This window comes from Pteropus vampyrus, unplaced genomic scaffold (assembly GCF_000151845.1).
Source record: "Pteropus vampyrus isolate Shadow unplaced genomic scaffold, Pvam_2.0 Scaffold197, whole genome shotgun sequence".
NCBI lineage: Eukaryota > Metazoa > Chordata > Mammalia > Chiroptera > Pteropodidae > Pteropus > Pteropus vampyrus.
In genome coordinates, this window is record NW_011888978.1 from 2225395 (window position 1) to 2244106 (window position 18712).

The window sequence follows — 18712 nt, forward strand, 5'->3', positions numbered from 1 at the left end:
CCTGCTTCACCCCCACCCCCGTTTTGTGAAAATCTGGCCAGGGTTTTGGGGAGAAACGTAAAGAAATAGCGTTTGGAAGTACGCTCTTGGCTGATTGTGCAGTGCGACCAGTGCGTGTTAACATTGCAAAAGGCGGCTGGAAAAGGCCTAGACGATTGTGATAATTCTCAATTCTGACACTCGGGCCTAAGGCTAGACGGACCTCCAGGAGCCGAGGAGCGTGTCAGAAATCCCGGGGCTGACAGGATCCTCAGAAATCGGTGCAGTCACACTAAGACTGGGTGGCCCTGGAGCCAGTGGAGGTTTCTCCCCTGGCACGGGGGAGGCGCGTGGGGTGGCGGCAGCACGTGAGTCTGGGATGCTGGTCCCTGCTCTCTCAGTGCTGGCCTATAGAGTTCGACCCCTCCCAGTCCAAACACTGACTGTTTTGCGTGAAAGGGGCAGCTGGTGACAATGTCTGGGGCGCGAATGCAGAATGTCCAGGGCCAATTGAGATGCAAGATCATGCTGAGGGCCTGAGCCAGCCAGGATCCAGCGGGAGGGCAGAGGGAAGGGGCACTTTAGAATCACCCCGGGAAGCTTAAGCTGGTTTCTAATTGGGTTTCTGTCACTGGCATTCAAGAATCCAATATGATAGATGTAGATATAAACAGGCGTTTTTGTGGTTGACAGCCAGAGTGATCAAAGGTCTTCCAAAATGTTGCTTGAGATTCTGAATCAACTTTCAATATAGAGTACGGTTTTCTTTAAACTTTGTAAGCTTAAACTGATAACATGTTCTTATGCTCTCAAGAATTTGGAAGTACTTGTTAACACCCTGAGAAGAGATATGGGTTATTTGGTTTCTCCATTCCAGTGGTTCTCAAACTTGAGCAACATCAGAATCACCTGCAGGGCTTGTTAAAATACAGATGGCTGGGCTCCACGAAGAGTATTTGTATTTCTAACAAGTTCCAAGGGGATGCTGATGCTGCTGGCCTGGAGGCCACCTTTTGAGAACTGTTCTTTACAGGAAGGAAAAGAAAAAACATTTATTGAGCACTTAGGATGTGTTAAAGTCTACTTCATTTTTCCTTCATTTTCTAAGATATAATTCACATTCCATACAATTCGCCCCTTTGAAAGTACACAATTCAGTGACTATTGGTATATTCACAAAGTTGTACAACCATCACTACTAGTTCCAGAACGTTTTCATCACTCCACAAGAGAAACCCCTTACCTATTAGCAGTCACTCCCCATTTCCCATGCCCCTCCACCTCTGGCAACAACTATATAGATTTGCCCATTCTGTACATTTCATGTAAATGAAACCATACAGTATGTGGCCTTTGTGTCTAGCTTGTTTTACTTACCGTAACCTGTTTAAGTTTCATCCATGCATAGATTAGTGCTTCATTCCTTTTTTTTTGGCTGAATAATAGTCCTTTGTAAGGATAGGCCACGTTTTGTTGATCTGTTCATCAGTTGGTGGACATATGTGTTGTTTCTCCTTTTTTGGCTGTTGTGAATAATGCTACTGTGAACATTTATGTATCAGTTTTGTGTGGACATGTTTTCAGTTCTCTTGGGTAGTCCCTAAGAGTGGAATTGCTGTCATATGATAAAGCGGTTAACTTTTTAGAGAACCACCAAACTCTTCTCTGAAGCAGCCACACCATTTCACATTCCCACCAGTGATGTGTGAGGGTTGCAGTTCTTCTGTATCTCGTCAACAATTATTGTCTTTTTTACTATAGCCACTCTAGTGGGTGTGAAGTGGTACCTCATGTGGTTTGGATTTGCAGTTCCCTAATAACTTATGATTTGAAGCATCTTTGCATGTGCTTGATGGTCATTTGTTTATCTTCTTTGGAGAAATGTGTATTCATATCCCTTGCCCATTTTAAAATTGGGTTGTCTATTTATCGTTGAGTTGTAAGAATTATTTATGTACTCCAGATACGAGACATCTTACATTATTTTAAATCTAATCCCCACATGTTAACTCTGTGAGGTAGGTATTTTATGACTCCTATCTTACAGACAATAAAGCCGAAGTCCGGACAGGTGAAACGACTTGTTGAGTTCATACTAGTAAGTGGCAGAGGTAGTACTCATGTGCAGACCCTTCTGGCTTCAACTCTCTTCCACCTGGATCAGACACCTGCTCCTTGCCCCAGTACTCACTACTTCCTGGGCAGCAGCACAATTTTGCTGTGGGAACCACACCTTGACTCTCAGCTCCTGTCTTTCAGGTAAAGCTGAATGCACTCCTGGGATGAAGAAGTGGAACCCTTACTGGCCTTGGGCGTTGGTATATTCTATGTCTGTGACCACAGTGGCTGGCTTGGTGATGGCCATGTTCCTCCCACCCAGCTGGTCAGGGTCAAGTAGATGCCATTCTGGTCTGGGTTACCTCCTGGGGAAGTAGACCAGCTATTACTACCTTGAGACCGAGACTGGAGTTAGTCTGGAGGAAGCAAAACTAGCAATGTGTCCGGGTATCAGTATTTGAGGGCCAAACCAGGCCATACCTGACACAAGCATGCCCTTGGTATTTTGGCTTTTGTGACCCACTGCTTTCTCCTTTTGCTTAAGCCAGTATTGGTTGGGGTTTCTGTCACTTGCAACCAAAAGAGTCCTCACTGATACAGGTTACCACCAATAGTATTCCATGTGGTCAAAGCAGCTTTTTCAATAGGGTTTTATTGAAACAGTTATATTAGCAAATCCCACAATACAGGTATACACTATCAGCATATAGGTATATACCACACAATTTCACTACTTAATTATACTTACATCAACCATATGGGCCTAGGAGTTGTGCTGCCCAGAACATTTGAAAGGGCTTATAAAAAATCAGCTCATGGTCTACTTGCAGGTGTATGTTCTAGACAAGGTCACTCCCCCTACAGTGAGCCCCCAAATGAAGCTAATGATCAGTTTTGCTTCTTAGATATTTGATGTGTGTTCTTTCTGGCACGAGCTAGCTAATGGTGAATTAAAATTCAAGTGCATAGATTCTCTTTCATCGCTCAAGGTAGAAGGTAAGTCATTTGCCACATTTAGGTGTAGCCCAGCCTCCCCCACCCCATATCGCCTCTGCTGTAGTTAAAAAAATAGTTTGTATGCCATCCTCTGAGATGTTGTGCATAGTCTGCAGGAACCCAGAATAAGGGGAGCTCTTTGAATGAACCAAATACGAAAGGGGTAACTTTAATATTTGATGTGAGTACAAAAACTACCGAGGGTCAAAAACAGTTGTGAAATATGTGGCCTAGGGTTTGGACCGACTCCTCTCATACAGGATCAGAATTGTTCTCTTAGGTGACCGTGATCCGCAGACCCCAAGTAGCATTTCCTGTTTCTGCAATCACATGGGGCAGCTTCCTTAGCGCCATCGCCACTTGAGAGCAGATCATGCTTCCCATTCTCAGCTTAAGACACCCTAGTCTGGCCCCAAGCATTGGCCAAAGTTGCTGGTCCTCAGCTGGGTCTGTGGCCAGGTCTGGGCTGTGGGGCGACGAATAGACATAGTGCTCTCTCTGCTTCTCTCCAGGACAGCATGTGTTCTTTCAGGCTGGACACCAGGAAAGGGGCTGAGACCCTGGCACCAGCCACACCCAGTGACCCGGTCCACATGGCATGCTGGCAGTCAATAGGTGGTCAGTCTTTCTGCTTGAGAACAGCTTACTCACCTGAGGCCTGGAACTTCACAGTCTGCCTACCCTATCCCCACTGGCTCAGTACCTCTCAGTCACTAGAAAAGTCCTTTAATGTCACATAGTGTAAATACACTTGGACTGAGTTGTGGATGAAGGATAATTCTGAAAGCAAGTTCCAATTCACTTTATGTTGGGTTAAATTTGTAAAAAATAGCTCAGAACAATCATCTGTACCTCTTGACAGTTGCCAGTAGCTGTAGAGATTGCTGGAGAGAGGGGGTGATAAACACTGAGGGGTAAGGAGCTGGTGAAGGTCAGTCAGGCTCACCAGCCGACAGGCATGCCCAAGTGAACTGCAGTGGACTGGTCAGCATCAAGTTGTTTCAGCTCAGCATTAAATGGACCGAGGACCCTGGGAGCTGTGTTCCAGGGGATTCTGTGTCCTTGGGGGCTTTGGCCACCATTTCACAGGGCAGGAAGGACAGAATTCCGTGCAGGTGTAACATAGGCACCCTACTTCAGTATCCCTGGCAGCTGAGCAAAGGGTGCTCATGACATCCTCCAGGCCTCAGCCTTTCCACAGAAGGAGGAGGTGTAAGGTTCAGGAAGGTGCCTTCTACTGAGCTGGAGTGCCAACCTCGGCTGGAGCATGCACACTCTGGCAGCTGCCTCCGGCATGGGCAGGGCTTTCCCAGGCTGCTGAATCTGAGAAAGTCAGTGTGTTCAGGCTGCGAAACCTCCACCTTTCAGGCTGAGGGCTCAGTGGGGGGAGCTAGGAGTGCAGAGGATGGAGACGTGAGTGATTCCAGCAGCACTGAATCTTTCTGAAAGTTTAATACTCAAGTTGCATGAAGTTCAAAGTTTTCATGTTTTTCATTTGTCATAAAGTATCTTCCTCTTCCCCAAGCCAGAGGGAAGAAAACAGAAGAAATGGCTTAAGTTAGGGTGAACTGCAAGAGGGAAAACCCCAGCTAAGTACCAGGTCATGGGACTGGGGGCCCCCACAGGGCCTTTTGGGACCATGAGAGACAAATCTTGGGTGCAGATGTGTCATGCTTTTAGCAGCCGAGGCTGATGGTACCCCTTCTCCTCCATGGTCTTTGAAGGCTGGTGGGATGCAGCTCTGGAAAATGCAGGTGACTGCCTTCATCTCAAGTCTGCTGGGGACCCACCCGTCTCTCTTCTTTGAGGCTGGTTTTTTTTGATCTTCTAGGACACCCCTAAGAAAAAGGGCACCCCTCCCCACAACCAGCACCCCAGAGGAGCACCAGAGCCACGAGGGGGCTCTGACCACACCTCAGCACCCCTCACCTGGACCTCAAGATGCTGGAGTTGGGGACCTGGGACCCCAGTGCCGCCAGGGGCCAGTTGAGGACATGGCCTGTGCAGAATCCCGCACTTCTTGCCAAGGCGCAGCCCGTGGGCTCCGCTCGCATTGCTTTGGCCGCCATTTCACAGGGCAGGAAGTACAGAATTCCGTGCAGGCGCAACATAGGCACCCTACCTCGGTATCCCTCTGTCTACATTTTCTCTGATGTTACGATACCTAAAATACAGAAGGCATTTTCCAGTCTTGCTGACAGGATCTTAACCACATCCACGGATGTCGTGTGAACACGTACTCACAACACTCATCCGTGGACTTTGAAAAATTTACCAATGAGGCCAAAAGAAAAGGCAAAGTAGAGGAACCTCACTTATAACAACTGTCTACAGCAAGGAAGATGCTGCTTTTAAGCTGTGGGTGTCATAACAGTCATTCTGTCCCTTACTCATGTGTGGAGTTGGGAGCAAATGCTGAGTTTAATCCCAAACTGTTTCTAGGGGTGGGTGAGGGCCAGCCGGTTGGCCTCAGGCAGCACAGTGAGGTGAACACAGCCTTTCTTCAGTAGGCGACACTCAGTGCTTTTTCTAAATCGGTTGCTGTTAGCAGCTCCTTCTGTCCGCACCTAACGGCAGTCTTCCCAGGGCTTTACCCCAAGCCTGGTCTCATGTCACTGGGCCCACTCTGGCTTCCACCATCGTCTGAACTAAGGGAACACCAGACCTGGCTGGACACTCACTCTGGGAGATTCTAACTCCAGCGAGTGTGTGTGTGTGGAAGAGTGCATGTACCTTGTGTAATACTTCTGTGTGTGTAAGAGAGAGAGGAGAAGGAGGAGGAGAAGGGGGTGAAGATCGGGTCACCGAGGGACTGCAGTTACATGGAGACCACTTTGGCAGGTCTAGGTGACATGCACATTTAAAACAGCTTCCCCAGAATTCTGATGCACAGTGCGGCTACACCCGGACCACCTTGCCCTCACCAACTGTCAGCTGCAGACCCAGAGCTGCATCTCCATGTCCCCTTCCAGGGGCCCTGCCAGCCCTGAGATCTAATGTGTCCCAACAAGGGACACGTCCCTGGGTCCCACCAACACCAGTGGTCACCAAGACTAGCAGCCTGAGTTTCCGCTTCAACCTCATGGCTCCCTCCTTTTCCCCTTTCAGTCAGATCCTCATCTCGGCTTAACGGTGATGTCCTGGGCTCTGCGTGGCCCCTATGGCTGCCCCAGCACCAGGCAGCGAGTGCCTCTCCTGCCCCACCCCCTCTAAACAGGGGTTTAGATCCTCCCCACAGCAGAACGTTTCCAGCAAAGCAACACCCTTGCCAGTCTCATGCCCCCTTGGCTTGTCTTCACTGGAGGTGTCGCGTTCCCAGAAACCTCAAGTCCTTCCCGGCCTCTGCATGCTGTGCTGCACCCCCATCTGCGCCCTGGGAAACCCCCCTTTTCACCACTCGCCTTCATTTCATCTGGTCTCGCATTCAAGCTGGTTATTAATGTGCCAGTTTTCTATACAAGCCTAAACCCTAATGATCACTGGATTCACCTTAACTCTGGTATATGTGTTTGGCATACTGAGAACGCAATAAAGATCTGTTGATGAAGTTAGCCGTGTAATCCTACCATTTTCTTTCTAAATCCTACTTCCTGGAAATCAGTGATTTTGTTTCTTGACATTTTCCAGCAGCAAACACTTGTCAAGGTGACCTGACATTAACATCATTTCCTTGTTTTCCTATAGCAACCACTGCCGAAATAATGAAGGTTAACAGCAAGGTAACAGTTTGATTTTTCTTCAGTGAAAACCAGTTTTGTTTAACATGTAGATCAAGGAAAGAACTGGATGTGAAGGGTGATAAAAACATGAGAAGAACTTATAAAGCCCATAGGAAATGTCAAGTTAGTTAAATTTAGTAATCTTATTTTGTTTAAACACTTGGCAACCACATCTTTTGGAAGCTGGGCTGTTGCGTGCACTGGGGCAGCTGGCAGGTGTGGGCTTGGCCCCGAGTCCAAGCTGGTTTAGGGAAGTGCCTCGGAGATGTTCTCTGAGGCAGGCCTGAGGAAGGGCAGGGGAACGGAGCCTTTCTTAAACAGCAGGGTTCACTAGACTTTGAAAGGTGTTTTTAACCATCTGGTAGTAGAGCTTGTATTCCCCTTACAGGGCAGAGGCAGGCAGCCCACTGACACCCAAGCCTGGCCCCACTACTGCAGATGGCTTAGGTGTTTTCCTGCCAGCTGCTTCTCCTCTCCCCCTGAAATAACAGGAAAGGAGGATCTTCCCTTAGGAAGTTAAAAATCACCAAATTGTAGGCATTTGCATTTTAACTCTCATGACCAATTCCTGTGATGCATGCTGCCACTCTACATGTGTCCTGTGATGCATGCTGCCAGTTCTGTGCCCAGCCTGGCCTGGAGACAAAGTGGAACTGTGCCAGGCAGTGGGGCTAGAGCCCATTTCAGAGCAGGCCACTGGAGGGACAGAGGGTCTGTAGCCTAAGCAGCTCACTCCTTTGCCTCTTCCATTCTTTATATAGTCCCCCCATTCAATTCCAAAACGATCAAAGGTTATCATACATTTCCTGGGTAATAATCACCATGGCTATAAGACTTGCAACCGAGATGCTCACACATTGCAGAAAAAAACACCTCTCCGCACCCCCAACCACGCTTGCATGGCCAATAATATCTTGAGATTCTCAGAGGCAGGGGTGCCCCTGATGAAGTGTGTCTTCGCGAAGCTCACATGCAAGCAGCCCTGGTGTCCTGTCCCCTGCCAGGGTCCCTAGGTGGCTTGGCAGGTTTTCTCTCAGCACAGCTGCCGGCAAAGAGGCTGTTATTTGAGACAAATCACGCCACTCGTGCTATTCCAGAAGTATATGACCTTCATGGAGAAGTTATTGTCCCTGCTGACAAGGCAAGACATTCTGTGGCCCCGATTCTCAGGAAAAGGGTGTCAAGCTGGGATCTGAAGCACTATTCTGAGTGAACTGCCCACAAGAAATGCCTCAACAGGGAATATGTACCCTAGATTTACCAGAAATTCAAATATTATATCAGTAAGTGGATTTTTAGGTACCCGGAGTTTTCATTTCTTATTATTTTCTTTTCAGTAAAGGAATGTCTTGAGTGAAATTTAATGTATATGCTTTTGTAAGACTGCACAAATCAGAAGAAAACTCTGCGCTGGGATCCAGGTTCTAGTTCAGGAAAGCAAGGTGGTGATCAGGACAACGTGGCCAGACCGGCCATCTTCCCTGGGGAATGAGCCAAACCAAACTCAAACGCAGGTGGCATCTGGCACCCATGGCAGATCGGGTTTAATCTCCTTGACTCCATTCTGTCACCGCAAAGCCAGTGGCAAACTTGTCTCTGAACAGTGCTCTCTTGTAACTGTTTTTTATCAAAAATATTTTTATAGTACAAAGACCATAAGAAAGGAAACAAACAAAAGCCCTCAGTTAAAGGCAAAAAGAAAAAGCTGCTAAGACCTTAAAAATCTGCACTGTTCTGGCCTCAAATAATTAAAAACAAAATGTTGCTGGAGACAATTGTCAAGGTTGCCACCACCTTGATTCTCTGAGGGTTTTTGTTCTGAGCACACGGTGTCTGAGGCATCTTAGCAACACATCAGGAGAAGAGACGTCGTTAAAAGAAGCCAGTGCATGTGGAAACATGGCAAGTGCTCTCCTCAAACTTCTACAGAGTCAATAAAAACAGCAGGGTAGGGGATATGTGGGTCAGCGTGGTTTGCTGCTGATCTGACTCTAGGCACACGGGGACTGAAGTGTCCACTCTCATAACAAGGATATGAGGGTCTGAGCGCATTCGCAGCTCCGTGTAGCTCACGTGGATAGGTGAAGCAGGCTCAACTGTGGTGCATGCCCTTCACCGAAAGGGACACCTAGATTTGTTTAATAAGTTTGCTAATCATGGTTCGACGTTGGAAATACTCTTACGATACGCGTTTCCTGTGATGTTAACTTGATGTCATCTCAAGTGTGTGGGAAAAGCATGTGTGTCCCAGATGTGCCCTATGCGGGCCTCAATGTCTTTTTCTGTAAGCTCCCGTGCCTTCTCCATGTTGATGCCGAGGTCAGCGGACCAGTGAAGTCCGAAGAGGGTGCTTATTGGGTGTCTAACTGCAAGGAGGTGGTTCGATCTTCTTAAGAAAGCACTTGGTTCCATTCTGATTTTGACACCCACTGGCCGTCACCCTGAGATCATTACTGGCCTGGCCTCCCGGGTGCTACCTCCCCATACACCACAGTAGCTGCCAAGCTGAGAGGTCCATAGGCCTCAGGGACAAGGTCTTCAGTGTTTTGGTGGTCACATAAACACATGTCACCTTACATCATGCTCTATGACAATGAGGACGGCTGCCTGTCCTGCTCAGCCCACCTGCAGCCCCATTGTGGTGCTCTAGGTGGTCAGTCTCAGAGGAGGTACAAAAGGTGAGACTTTCTCTTAGGAACCTTTAGAAAGAGGCCCTTTAACAGGAAGTAGAATAAGAGACAGGAAAACACAGAGCGGGCCACACAGCAGCAATTTGTGCCATGTCAGTAAGAAGCACGCCTGCAGGCTTTAGTATACATTGTAAGTGGGGAGCACAAAGGTATTTTTAAAATGCCAGCGTCACCCTGACATAGATAGCATGTGATTATTCAGACATGTTTGCAATGTAACATTAACCCCGGCCTACCTCTTCTCTGCAAACAGCCAAGCTTGTTGGGGCCCATGTTCAGTGGCCAGCTTTGGGCACATTTTTGGTGCCATCAGGTCACCTGGGCAATAATGCTGTCCTCAAAGCCTTGAGGGGAACTTTGCATTTTAACCCCGAGCCCCAACCTGTGCTTAGAAAGCGCTGCCATTCTTCCAAAACGGATGCTGACAGAATACAAAATAAGAAAGGTGATCATAAATCAAATCACAAAAGAGGTGACCCCCAACAGCCCATTTAAAAAAAGTCAGGTTTTGTTCTCATCATACATGTCCAAAGAAGGTTCAATTGTGGAGAATTCACTCTCATACACCAGGCTTCGAGGGGACAAAGAGGTCCGATGAAAGAAGTGACCACCTGGAAAAGGAACAAGAAAAACAGGCTTACCAAGTCATCAGGCCCACACTTCCCATGTGGCTTGGAGGACAGAATGTGGATTATCTTCAAAGCATCACGTTTTCTCAAATGCATGTCTATATTTGGGACTCTTAATGAAAAGAATTCAGGCATCCTTCAATTTAAGCATACTTTAAACACGTAAATTCCAATGTTGGGGCCCCCAAATGATTAACTACTGGAACTCTTCAAAGCAAACGCTGCCTGGTACTCTATAAAGCCTCCATTTACAAACTTTGAGCTGATTCATGGCATATTTCCCTCTATGTCTCTAAATAACACGCCTGTGCTGATCCTCCCTAATTTTTTCAGTCTTATACTTTATCTATTAAATCCCACTATGGAAGATGAGGATTCCCCCCGTCCTCCCATCTTCTTCTCTATCACATCCACACATTTTTCCATTGCCCCAATATAATTACATTTTGATAAGAAAATTCAGTGTTTACATTATTTAACTAGTTGTGCTACTTGCAGCTAGGTCATGTTTACGTTTCCTTTACAGAATGACTGTGTTTTATTCTTAGAGTTTTACTGAGGTATAATTGACACACAATGAAATGTACACATTTAAAAGTGTATAATTTGACAAGTTTTGACTTATGTACACACCCCTGAAACCATCACCAGAATCAAGACAGTGAATTTCTCTATCAGCGCCAGTTTCCCTATGTCTCTCCCCTTCTTCCCACCCTACTCCTACCCCCAGGTAAATGTAGATCAGTTTGCATTTTCCTAGAATTTTATGTAAGTGCAATCATATAGTAACTTATTGGCTCTTACAAACAGAGTTGCTATGAGCATGTGTGTATGAGTCTGAGAGTGGACTGTGTGTTCCATTGGATGGGCACCTAGGAGTGGAAAGCTGCGTGTAGGTTGACTTTTCTAAAATGACTGAACCACTGAACAGCCCACCAGCAGTGTGTGAGACTTCCAGTTCCTCCGCCTCCTCGCCAATGCTGAGATGCTAAATCTTTCACATTTTAGCCATAGTAGGAGTGCAGCAGCACCTCATTGTGGTTTTAGTTTGAATTTCCCTGATATTTGGCATCTTTTCAGGTGCTTATTAACCAATTGTATGTTTTGTGAAGCATTTTGTTTAAATCTTTTGCCCATTTAAAAATTAAGTTGTATTCCTATTATTGAGTTGTAAGAGTCTCTCTCTCTATATATATACATATACATATACATATACATATACATATATATATGTATGTATGTATGTTATGTATGTATGTATGTATGTATGTATGTATGTATGTATGTATGTATAAACAAGTCCTTTGTCAGATGATTTCTCACCAGAAAAATTTCAGGCCAGAAGGGAATGGCATGAAATATTCAGAGTGATGAAAAGCAAGGAACTACAACCAAGATTACTCTACCCAGCAAAGCTATCATCTAGAATCGAATGACAGATAAAGATCTTCCCAGACAAAAAAAAAGCTAATGGGGTTCATCATCATCAAACCAGTACTATTACAAGAAACGTTAAAGAGACTTAAAAAGAAGGAAAAACATATGAATAATAAAAAGGCAATAACTACATACCTATCAATAATCATTTTAAATGTAAATAGATTAAATGCTCTAATCAAAAGATATAAGGTGGCTGAATGGTTAGAAAACATGATGCCTATAAGAGACCCACTTCAGATCGAAAGTAAAGACACATACAGACTGAAAAGAAACGGATGGAAAAAGATATTTAATGCAAATGCAAATGCAAAAAACAAACAAACAAACAAACAAAAAACTAGGGAAGCAATACTTATACCAGACAAAATAGACTTTAAAACAAAGGCTATAACAAGAGACAAGGACCCAGCAATTCCACTTCTGGGTATTTATCCAAGAAACCCAAAACACTAATTTGAAAAGACATGTGCATCCGTATGTGCACTGCAGCGTTATTTACAGTAGCCAAGATATGAAAGCAACCAACGTGCCCATTAACAGACAAATGGATAAAGAAGAGGTGGTACATATATAAAATGGGATATTACTCAGCCATAAAAAATAATTAAATCTTGTCATTTGTGACAACATGGATGGATCTAGAGGGTATTATGATAACTGAAGTAAGTCAGAGAAAGATCAAGACCATATGATTTCACTTACATGGGGAATCTAAAAAGCAAAATAAATGAACACCCAAAACAGAAACAAACCCATAGATAGAACACCCACTAACAAATCGATGGTTGCTAGATGAGAGAGGGTTGTGGGAAGGTTGAAAAAGGTGAAGGAATTAAGAAGTACAAATTGCTAGTTATAAAAACAGTCACGGGGATGTAAAGTACAGCACAGGGTTTATAATCAATGATACTATAATAACTCTATATGGTGGCTCAGATGGGTACTAGACTTATTGGGGTGATTACTTCGTTAAGTTATATAAATGTCTAATCATTATGTTGTACACCTGAAACTAATATTATATGTCGTGTAATTAAAAAATAAAAATTATTAAAAACAATAAAAAAAGAGAAGTCTTTGACAAACTTAAGGTTATTAAGATTTTCTCCTATGTGTTCATCCAGAAGTTTTACAGTTTTAGCTCTTACATTTAGATGATCCACTTCAAGTAGATTTTTGTATATGGTGGGAAATAAAGATCAAAGTTCATCTTTTTGCCTGTGGATATATTCAATTGTTTTGGCATCATTTGTTTAAAAGATTATCCTTTCCCCATTGAACTGTCTTGGCACCTTGGTTGAAAATATGTTGCTTGTATATGTATGTTTTTTCTGGGCAGTATTTTGTTCCAGTAATTGGTTTGTCTGTCTTTACACTAATATTATACTGTCTTCATTACTATAGTGTTATAAGTCTTCAAATCACGTATTATAAGTTCTGTAACTTTGTTCTTATTTTCAAATGGTATGATGGACAGAGAGAAGTGGGAGGCTGTGAGAGTACAGACAAGTATTAAATTAAAGCATTTCGTGCACTAGTGTATGAGTGGTAGGACCGCTTCTACTTTCTTAACTTTCCTATATTAAAAACTTCTATATTGAAAAACTAGGATGAATTCAAAGATTCCTGCTCTCTGTACAAAGCTGCCCTCTGAGAGTGGTCCCAATTAAGAGATGAGATGTGTGGTCTCTGGGAGCTGAGCTTCAGTCCCAGAGGAATCTGCATAATCCAACAGGGGGAAAGAGGGAAAGATCAAACATACACATCAAAAGATAAGGAAGAACCCAACTTATTGTGTCAGTAGACTGATCAGCTGACACCAAATCTTCGGAAATGAAAATGGGTTAGAATTTACTTAGTAATCTACCCTGCTGCTAACCACTTTGAGAAAAATATAATATCAAGATTGGAACACACAGAAGCTGAATTTCAGAAAAAGGCATGATGCTGGCTTTGCCAAAGAAGCACAGCATATTTACTGATTACTGATTATTATTATTAGTTATTGGCTACATGTTATTAAATAAACCATTAATTGACGTATAACCTATATATAGATATGTGCACAAATCATAAGTATACAACTCAATAAATTTGCACAGAGAACACAACCACAAAATCACTGGATCAAGCACAGGAACCCCACCAGAACTCCACAAGTCCCTCTGTTGATCCCAATCACTAGGCTCTCCCTTCTCCAAAGAAAACCACAATCTAGACTTCTCACACCAGTTTAGTTTTGCCTCTTTTTAATTTCACATAAATGGAAACAGAGTATATATGCCTTTGTGTCTGGATTCTTTCAGACAATACTATATTGTCACATTCATCCATGTCACTAAATATAAAAGTTGAATAAATTGAATATATCCACAGGCAAAAAGATGAACTTTGATCTTTATTTCCCACCATATACATTTGTACATTTTCACTGTCCCACATTTTATTTACCTAATCTTCTACTGACAGGCATTTGCTTTGTTTCCATTTTGGAGCTATTATGATTACTGTTAGGAATTTTCTTGTGTGTCTCTTTTGTACATATGCACATGCCAATCTCTTAGGTCATACCTAGGCATGAAATCTCTGGGTCATAGGGTCTGTGTATGTTTGGCTTCAGCAGATATTGGCCGTTTTTCAAGGTGGTTGTATCAATTTTTATTCCCACCAGATGAGAATTCTAGTTGCTCTAAATCTACACTAATACTTGATATTTTCTGTCTTTCATTTTTGTACTTCTGGTGGGTGTCTAATGGTATTTAATTGTGGTTTTAATTTATATTCCCCTGATGACTAAAAAGGATGAGCACTTTTTCCTATGTTTTTAGGCTATTTGTACATCTTGTTCATCCTGAAATGTCCATCTATTTCTTTTGCTCATTTTCCCATCAAGATGTCAATCTTTTTCTTCTTTATTCTGAGTAAGACTTGTCATAAGTATTATTTATGACATTATTTATTACTTATTAATTACTTTGTTAGAAGTATTACTATAGATATCTTCTTCCAATATAGTATATTCTGATGAATAGAATGTCTTAATTTTAGTGTGGACCAATTTATCTATCTTTTATTTTATGGTTAGTGCTTTCTGACTCCTGTTTAAGAAAGCTTGTCTATCCCAAGAATTTGCAGATATTCTATTTTATCTTTTAGAAGCTTCATTGTTTTATTTTTCAGACTTAGATGTATGCTCTACTTCAAATTCATTTTTGAGTATGGTGTAAAGTAGGAATTAAGATCCGTTTTTTTCTTTATAGATATTCATTTGATTCAGCCCCATTTATTGAAAAGATCACGCTAATTACTACTACCACACAGTGTTATCTTTGCATAAATGCATGCTTGTTTGGGGACTATATTCTATTCTATTAAGCTATTTGTCTATTCTTGCATCAATATCTCATAGTCTTAATTACTGTACCTTTATAAAAAGTCTTAATATTTTGTTGCCTAAATCCTTACATTTTATTGTTCTTCAAGATTATCTTATTATTCTTCGCCCTTTTCATTTCCATACAAATTTTATGGACAGCTTAAGTTACACACAAATAAACATATGTGTACGCCCCTGCTGGGATCTGATTGAAATTGCTGTGAATCTATAGATCAATTTAAGGTGAATTCAGACCTTTACAAAATTGAGTCCTATAACCTATCAACCTAAAAACATGCATTTATTTAGGTTATCTTTAATTTCCCACATTAATGATTAATAGTTTTCTTGTAGAAGCGTCACACACTTTCTTTTAGATTTATTCCTCAGTATTTGATGTTTATGTGATGCTTTTGTAAAAGGTATTTTTCTGAAAATTACATTTTTAATTGCTTATTGTTAGTAAAGAGAAATACAATTGACTCTGCTAAATTTACTTATTCAAGAGCTGATTTGTAGAATCTTTTGGATTTTGTTGTCTGTAAATAGTGACAGTTTTATTTCTTCCTTTCCAATCCTTACATCTTTAATTTTTCTTGCCTTATAATGGCGAAGACTGCCAATACGATGTTGAAAGAGATAGTCACAGCAGATATCCTCTTCCGATCTTAGGGATGTTTTTAATATTTCACCGTTATTTAAGTATGATGTTTGCTGTAGTTTTGAAAATACCCATTATTTGATAAGGAAATGCTCTTCTTTTCCTAGTTTGCTAAAAGTTGTTTTCTGTTAAAATCAGGGATGGATGTTGGATTTTAGCAAATGTTTTTTTTTCTGTATCTATTAAGAAAAAAACATGACTTTCTACCTTGATTCTGTTAATATATTGAATCACACTGATTTTCAACCTTGACTTTTGAATAAATCTAACTTGGTTGTAAATTTTTCCTACTTATATATTGTCAGATTCATTTAGTTAATATTTTATTTAGAATATTTGCATCTATATTCATAAAAGTAATCTGTAATTTTCTATTCTTGTAATGTCTTTGTCATGATTTGGTATTAATGTTATGCTGGTCTCACTGAAGGACATGGGACGTTTTCTTCTTTTTCTATTTTCTGGACAAATTTGTGTAAGACTGGTGCTAATTCTTCCTTAATGTTAGAAAGAATTCACCAGTGAAACCGTCTAGGCCTAGAGTTTTTCATTGAGGAAAGATTTTAAACTATGGGTTTAATTTATTGCCTACATACAGAAGAATTCAGATTTCCTGTTTATTCTGTGTAAATTTTGGTACTTTGTATTTTTCAAGGAATTTGTCCATTTCATTTAAATTTAAGAATCTATTAGCATCATGTTATTATATTTTTATCAATTTTTTTATCATAAGCATAAAATTTGCCATCTTAACCATTTTTACGTGTACAAGTCAACAGTGGTGTTTACTCACATTGTTCTGAAACAGATTTGCTATGAAACAGAACTTTTTCATCTTGCAAATCTGAAACTCTAAACCCATTAAAAAGCAACTTCCCTTTTTTCCCTACCCCCAACCCCTGATAACCACCTTTCAACTTTGTTTTTACTAACTTTATTATTTTTAATGTGTGTGGGCTCTGTAATGATGTCCCCTTTTTCATTCCAGATATCGATCATTCAGGTCTTTTTCTTGGTCAGCAGAGGTTTGTGAGTTTTATTGGTCTTTTCAAAGAAATAACTTTGTGCTTGGTTGGTTTTCCTAGTATATATTTGTTTGCCGTTGAATTAATTTACGGTCTTTATTATTTCCTTCGTTTGGTTTAGTTTGATGTTCTTTGAGAGGAATGCTTAGAACACTGATTTCTGCCTTTCTTTTGTTCTAATATATGCATTTAAGGCTACAGATCTACCTCTATCACGGCTTTAGCTGCATCACATGAGTTTTGATGTTATATCTTTGTCAGCAATTAAAATTTAAAAAATAATTTCCACTGCAATTTCTTCTTTGACTTATGAGTCACTCAGAAGCATAGCATATTAGTTGATTCCAATCATTTAGGGAAGGAACATATCACTTTTAGGGTATGGGAATATCGCTTCAATTCCATTAGGAATCAAGCAGATGCAGAGTTGGGTTTCAGTCTTTGAGGTGGTTAGTCAAAAATTCTGGTTCATCCTCTAGCTGCAGGGCGAAGATTTGGAGATCTCAATGGAAAGCTTAGGGTGTTTGTCAGGGCCCGTTCTCATTGGTGGGCCCTGAACTCCAAGTCTGGTCTCACAGGCATAGGTAGACTGCCTGAGCTCTCCTCCGCTTTCAGTCTTTCAGCCACCACATCTTGGCCACATTACAGCTATTGTTTACAAATCAGCAAATGCCTCAAATGCCCAGTGTTAAACTTACCTATTCTCTGGGATCTTGGCTCCTAAAGTCCTCACCACATTTATAGATCTTCAATGTCTTACGACAGAATTTTTTAAAAAATGCTTTTCTATTTTCTGGTTGTGCTTGGTGTAATGTGCTTGTTGGACTACACAAGCTAGTATAATACTGCCAGAAGCAGGAACCGAATCAGCTTATTGTCTGTGGCTTAGGGTTCCTGTAGTGTGGCTTAAAGTCCCTTCTAGACCATAGAATCCTGAAATCAATTAATGCAATTAAAAAAGATTTAGCAATTATTTACAAAATATAAGTACCTGATTATATGTTATTTGCTCTTTTATGTCTTTCTTCCCCAGACCATAAACTACTCATGAGTACAACTGAGATATATTTTATTTCAGTCTTTTCACGATGTGCCCATAAATACTTCATAAAATTGAGCTGATTGGGATGTATGCTGTCCCCATTAGAGATCACTAATTTGTATCCAAATAGTTTTAACTGGGAATTATCTCAGCATGAAATAAAGAGGGCGTTCACACTAAGAAACGATCAAGAAGCCGAAAATTAACCACCACTTGCTATTTCTATATACTGGTTTTAGTAGTTGTATGGCCTTAATAAAGATTATGATTTTAAATAACTAAAATGTCCATCAATTGAGGACTGATTCAATATACAATGAATTTGTTGATATTAAAGAGAACGGGGCAGATGGATCTGTATGTACTGATGTGGAATAATCTCCAAATATTGAGGAAGAATATTATGGTCCACATATTTTTTTTTTTTTTTTTTGATAATCTATTGTTTCCAATATTCTTGGTCTCAAATTTTGTTAAGTACTTGTTCTTTGATTCAGTTCTAGTCAAGAACGAATGAAAGCCTTAGAAGTAGGGGCCTTCTCCTGGGCTGAAGGACTTTTATGGATCCTATTTTATGGACCAGTTCATCTTTTTGGAAAGGAATAACATTACTGGGCAACACTATCCCAGGGACTTCCACAAACATCACCTTTCTAATTCTCACAGCCCTTGGGTGGCTGTTATTGCACCTTTCATTCCACTGGTGAGAAACTGAGGCTGGGAGAGGCTAAGTGGCTGACCCAGTCAGGGAGGTGCTAGCTTGGGACTCACCCCAGCCATCTGACTGCACATGGACTGAAAGCACCAGTTAACCCAGCTGGCCGTGTTGGTGAAGTAGAGAGGCTGATGGAAATTCAATGTGTTCTGCTCAAAGCTTAGTGGCGCTGGGCCTCCACAGGAACCTAAATATTGTGGACTGCTGCTGTGAACTCTCTCCTCTGTCCTGGCAGCTCGCAGTGCTTCTAGTTGAAGAAGGTTCCAGCCAGAAGCCCAGTGCAGAGTGTGGGAGCCTGAGTTTTAATGTGCGTTTGCACCCATTCAACAATAAATGCCAGGAGAGAAAGAGAGGAGGAAGAGCGAATGTTTTCAGTGGGGGG

General features: G+C 41.8%; 1 protein-coding gene across 1 annotated transcript in view; it reads right to left on the bottom strand.

Annotated features, from left to right (window-relative positions):
- The window catches only part of TBC1D9B (TBC1 domain family member 9B), a 42606-nt gene extending 40262 nt beyond the window's left edge, over positions 1 to 2344 (bottom strand). The window contains exon 1 of the mRNA XM_023537740.1: positions 2287 to 2344. Within this exon, the coding sequence (XP_023393508.1) occupies positions 2287 to 2344 (58 nt within the window). The remainder of the gene's footprint in view (positions 1 to 2286) is intronic.
- Positions 2345 to 18712: the final 16368 nt, after the last annotated feature.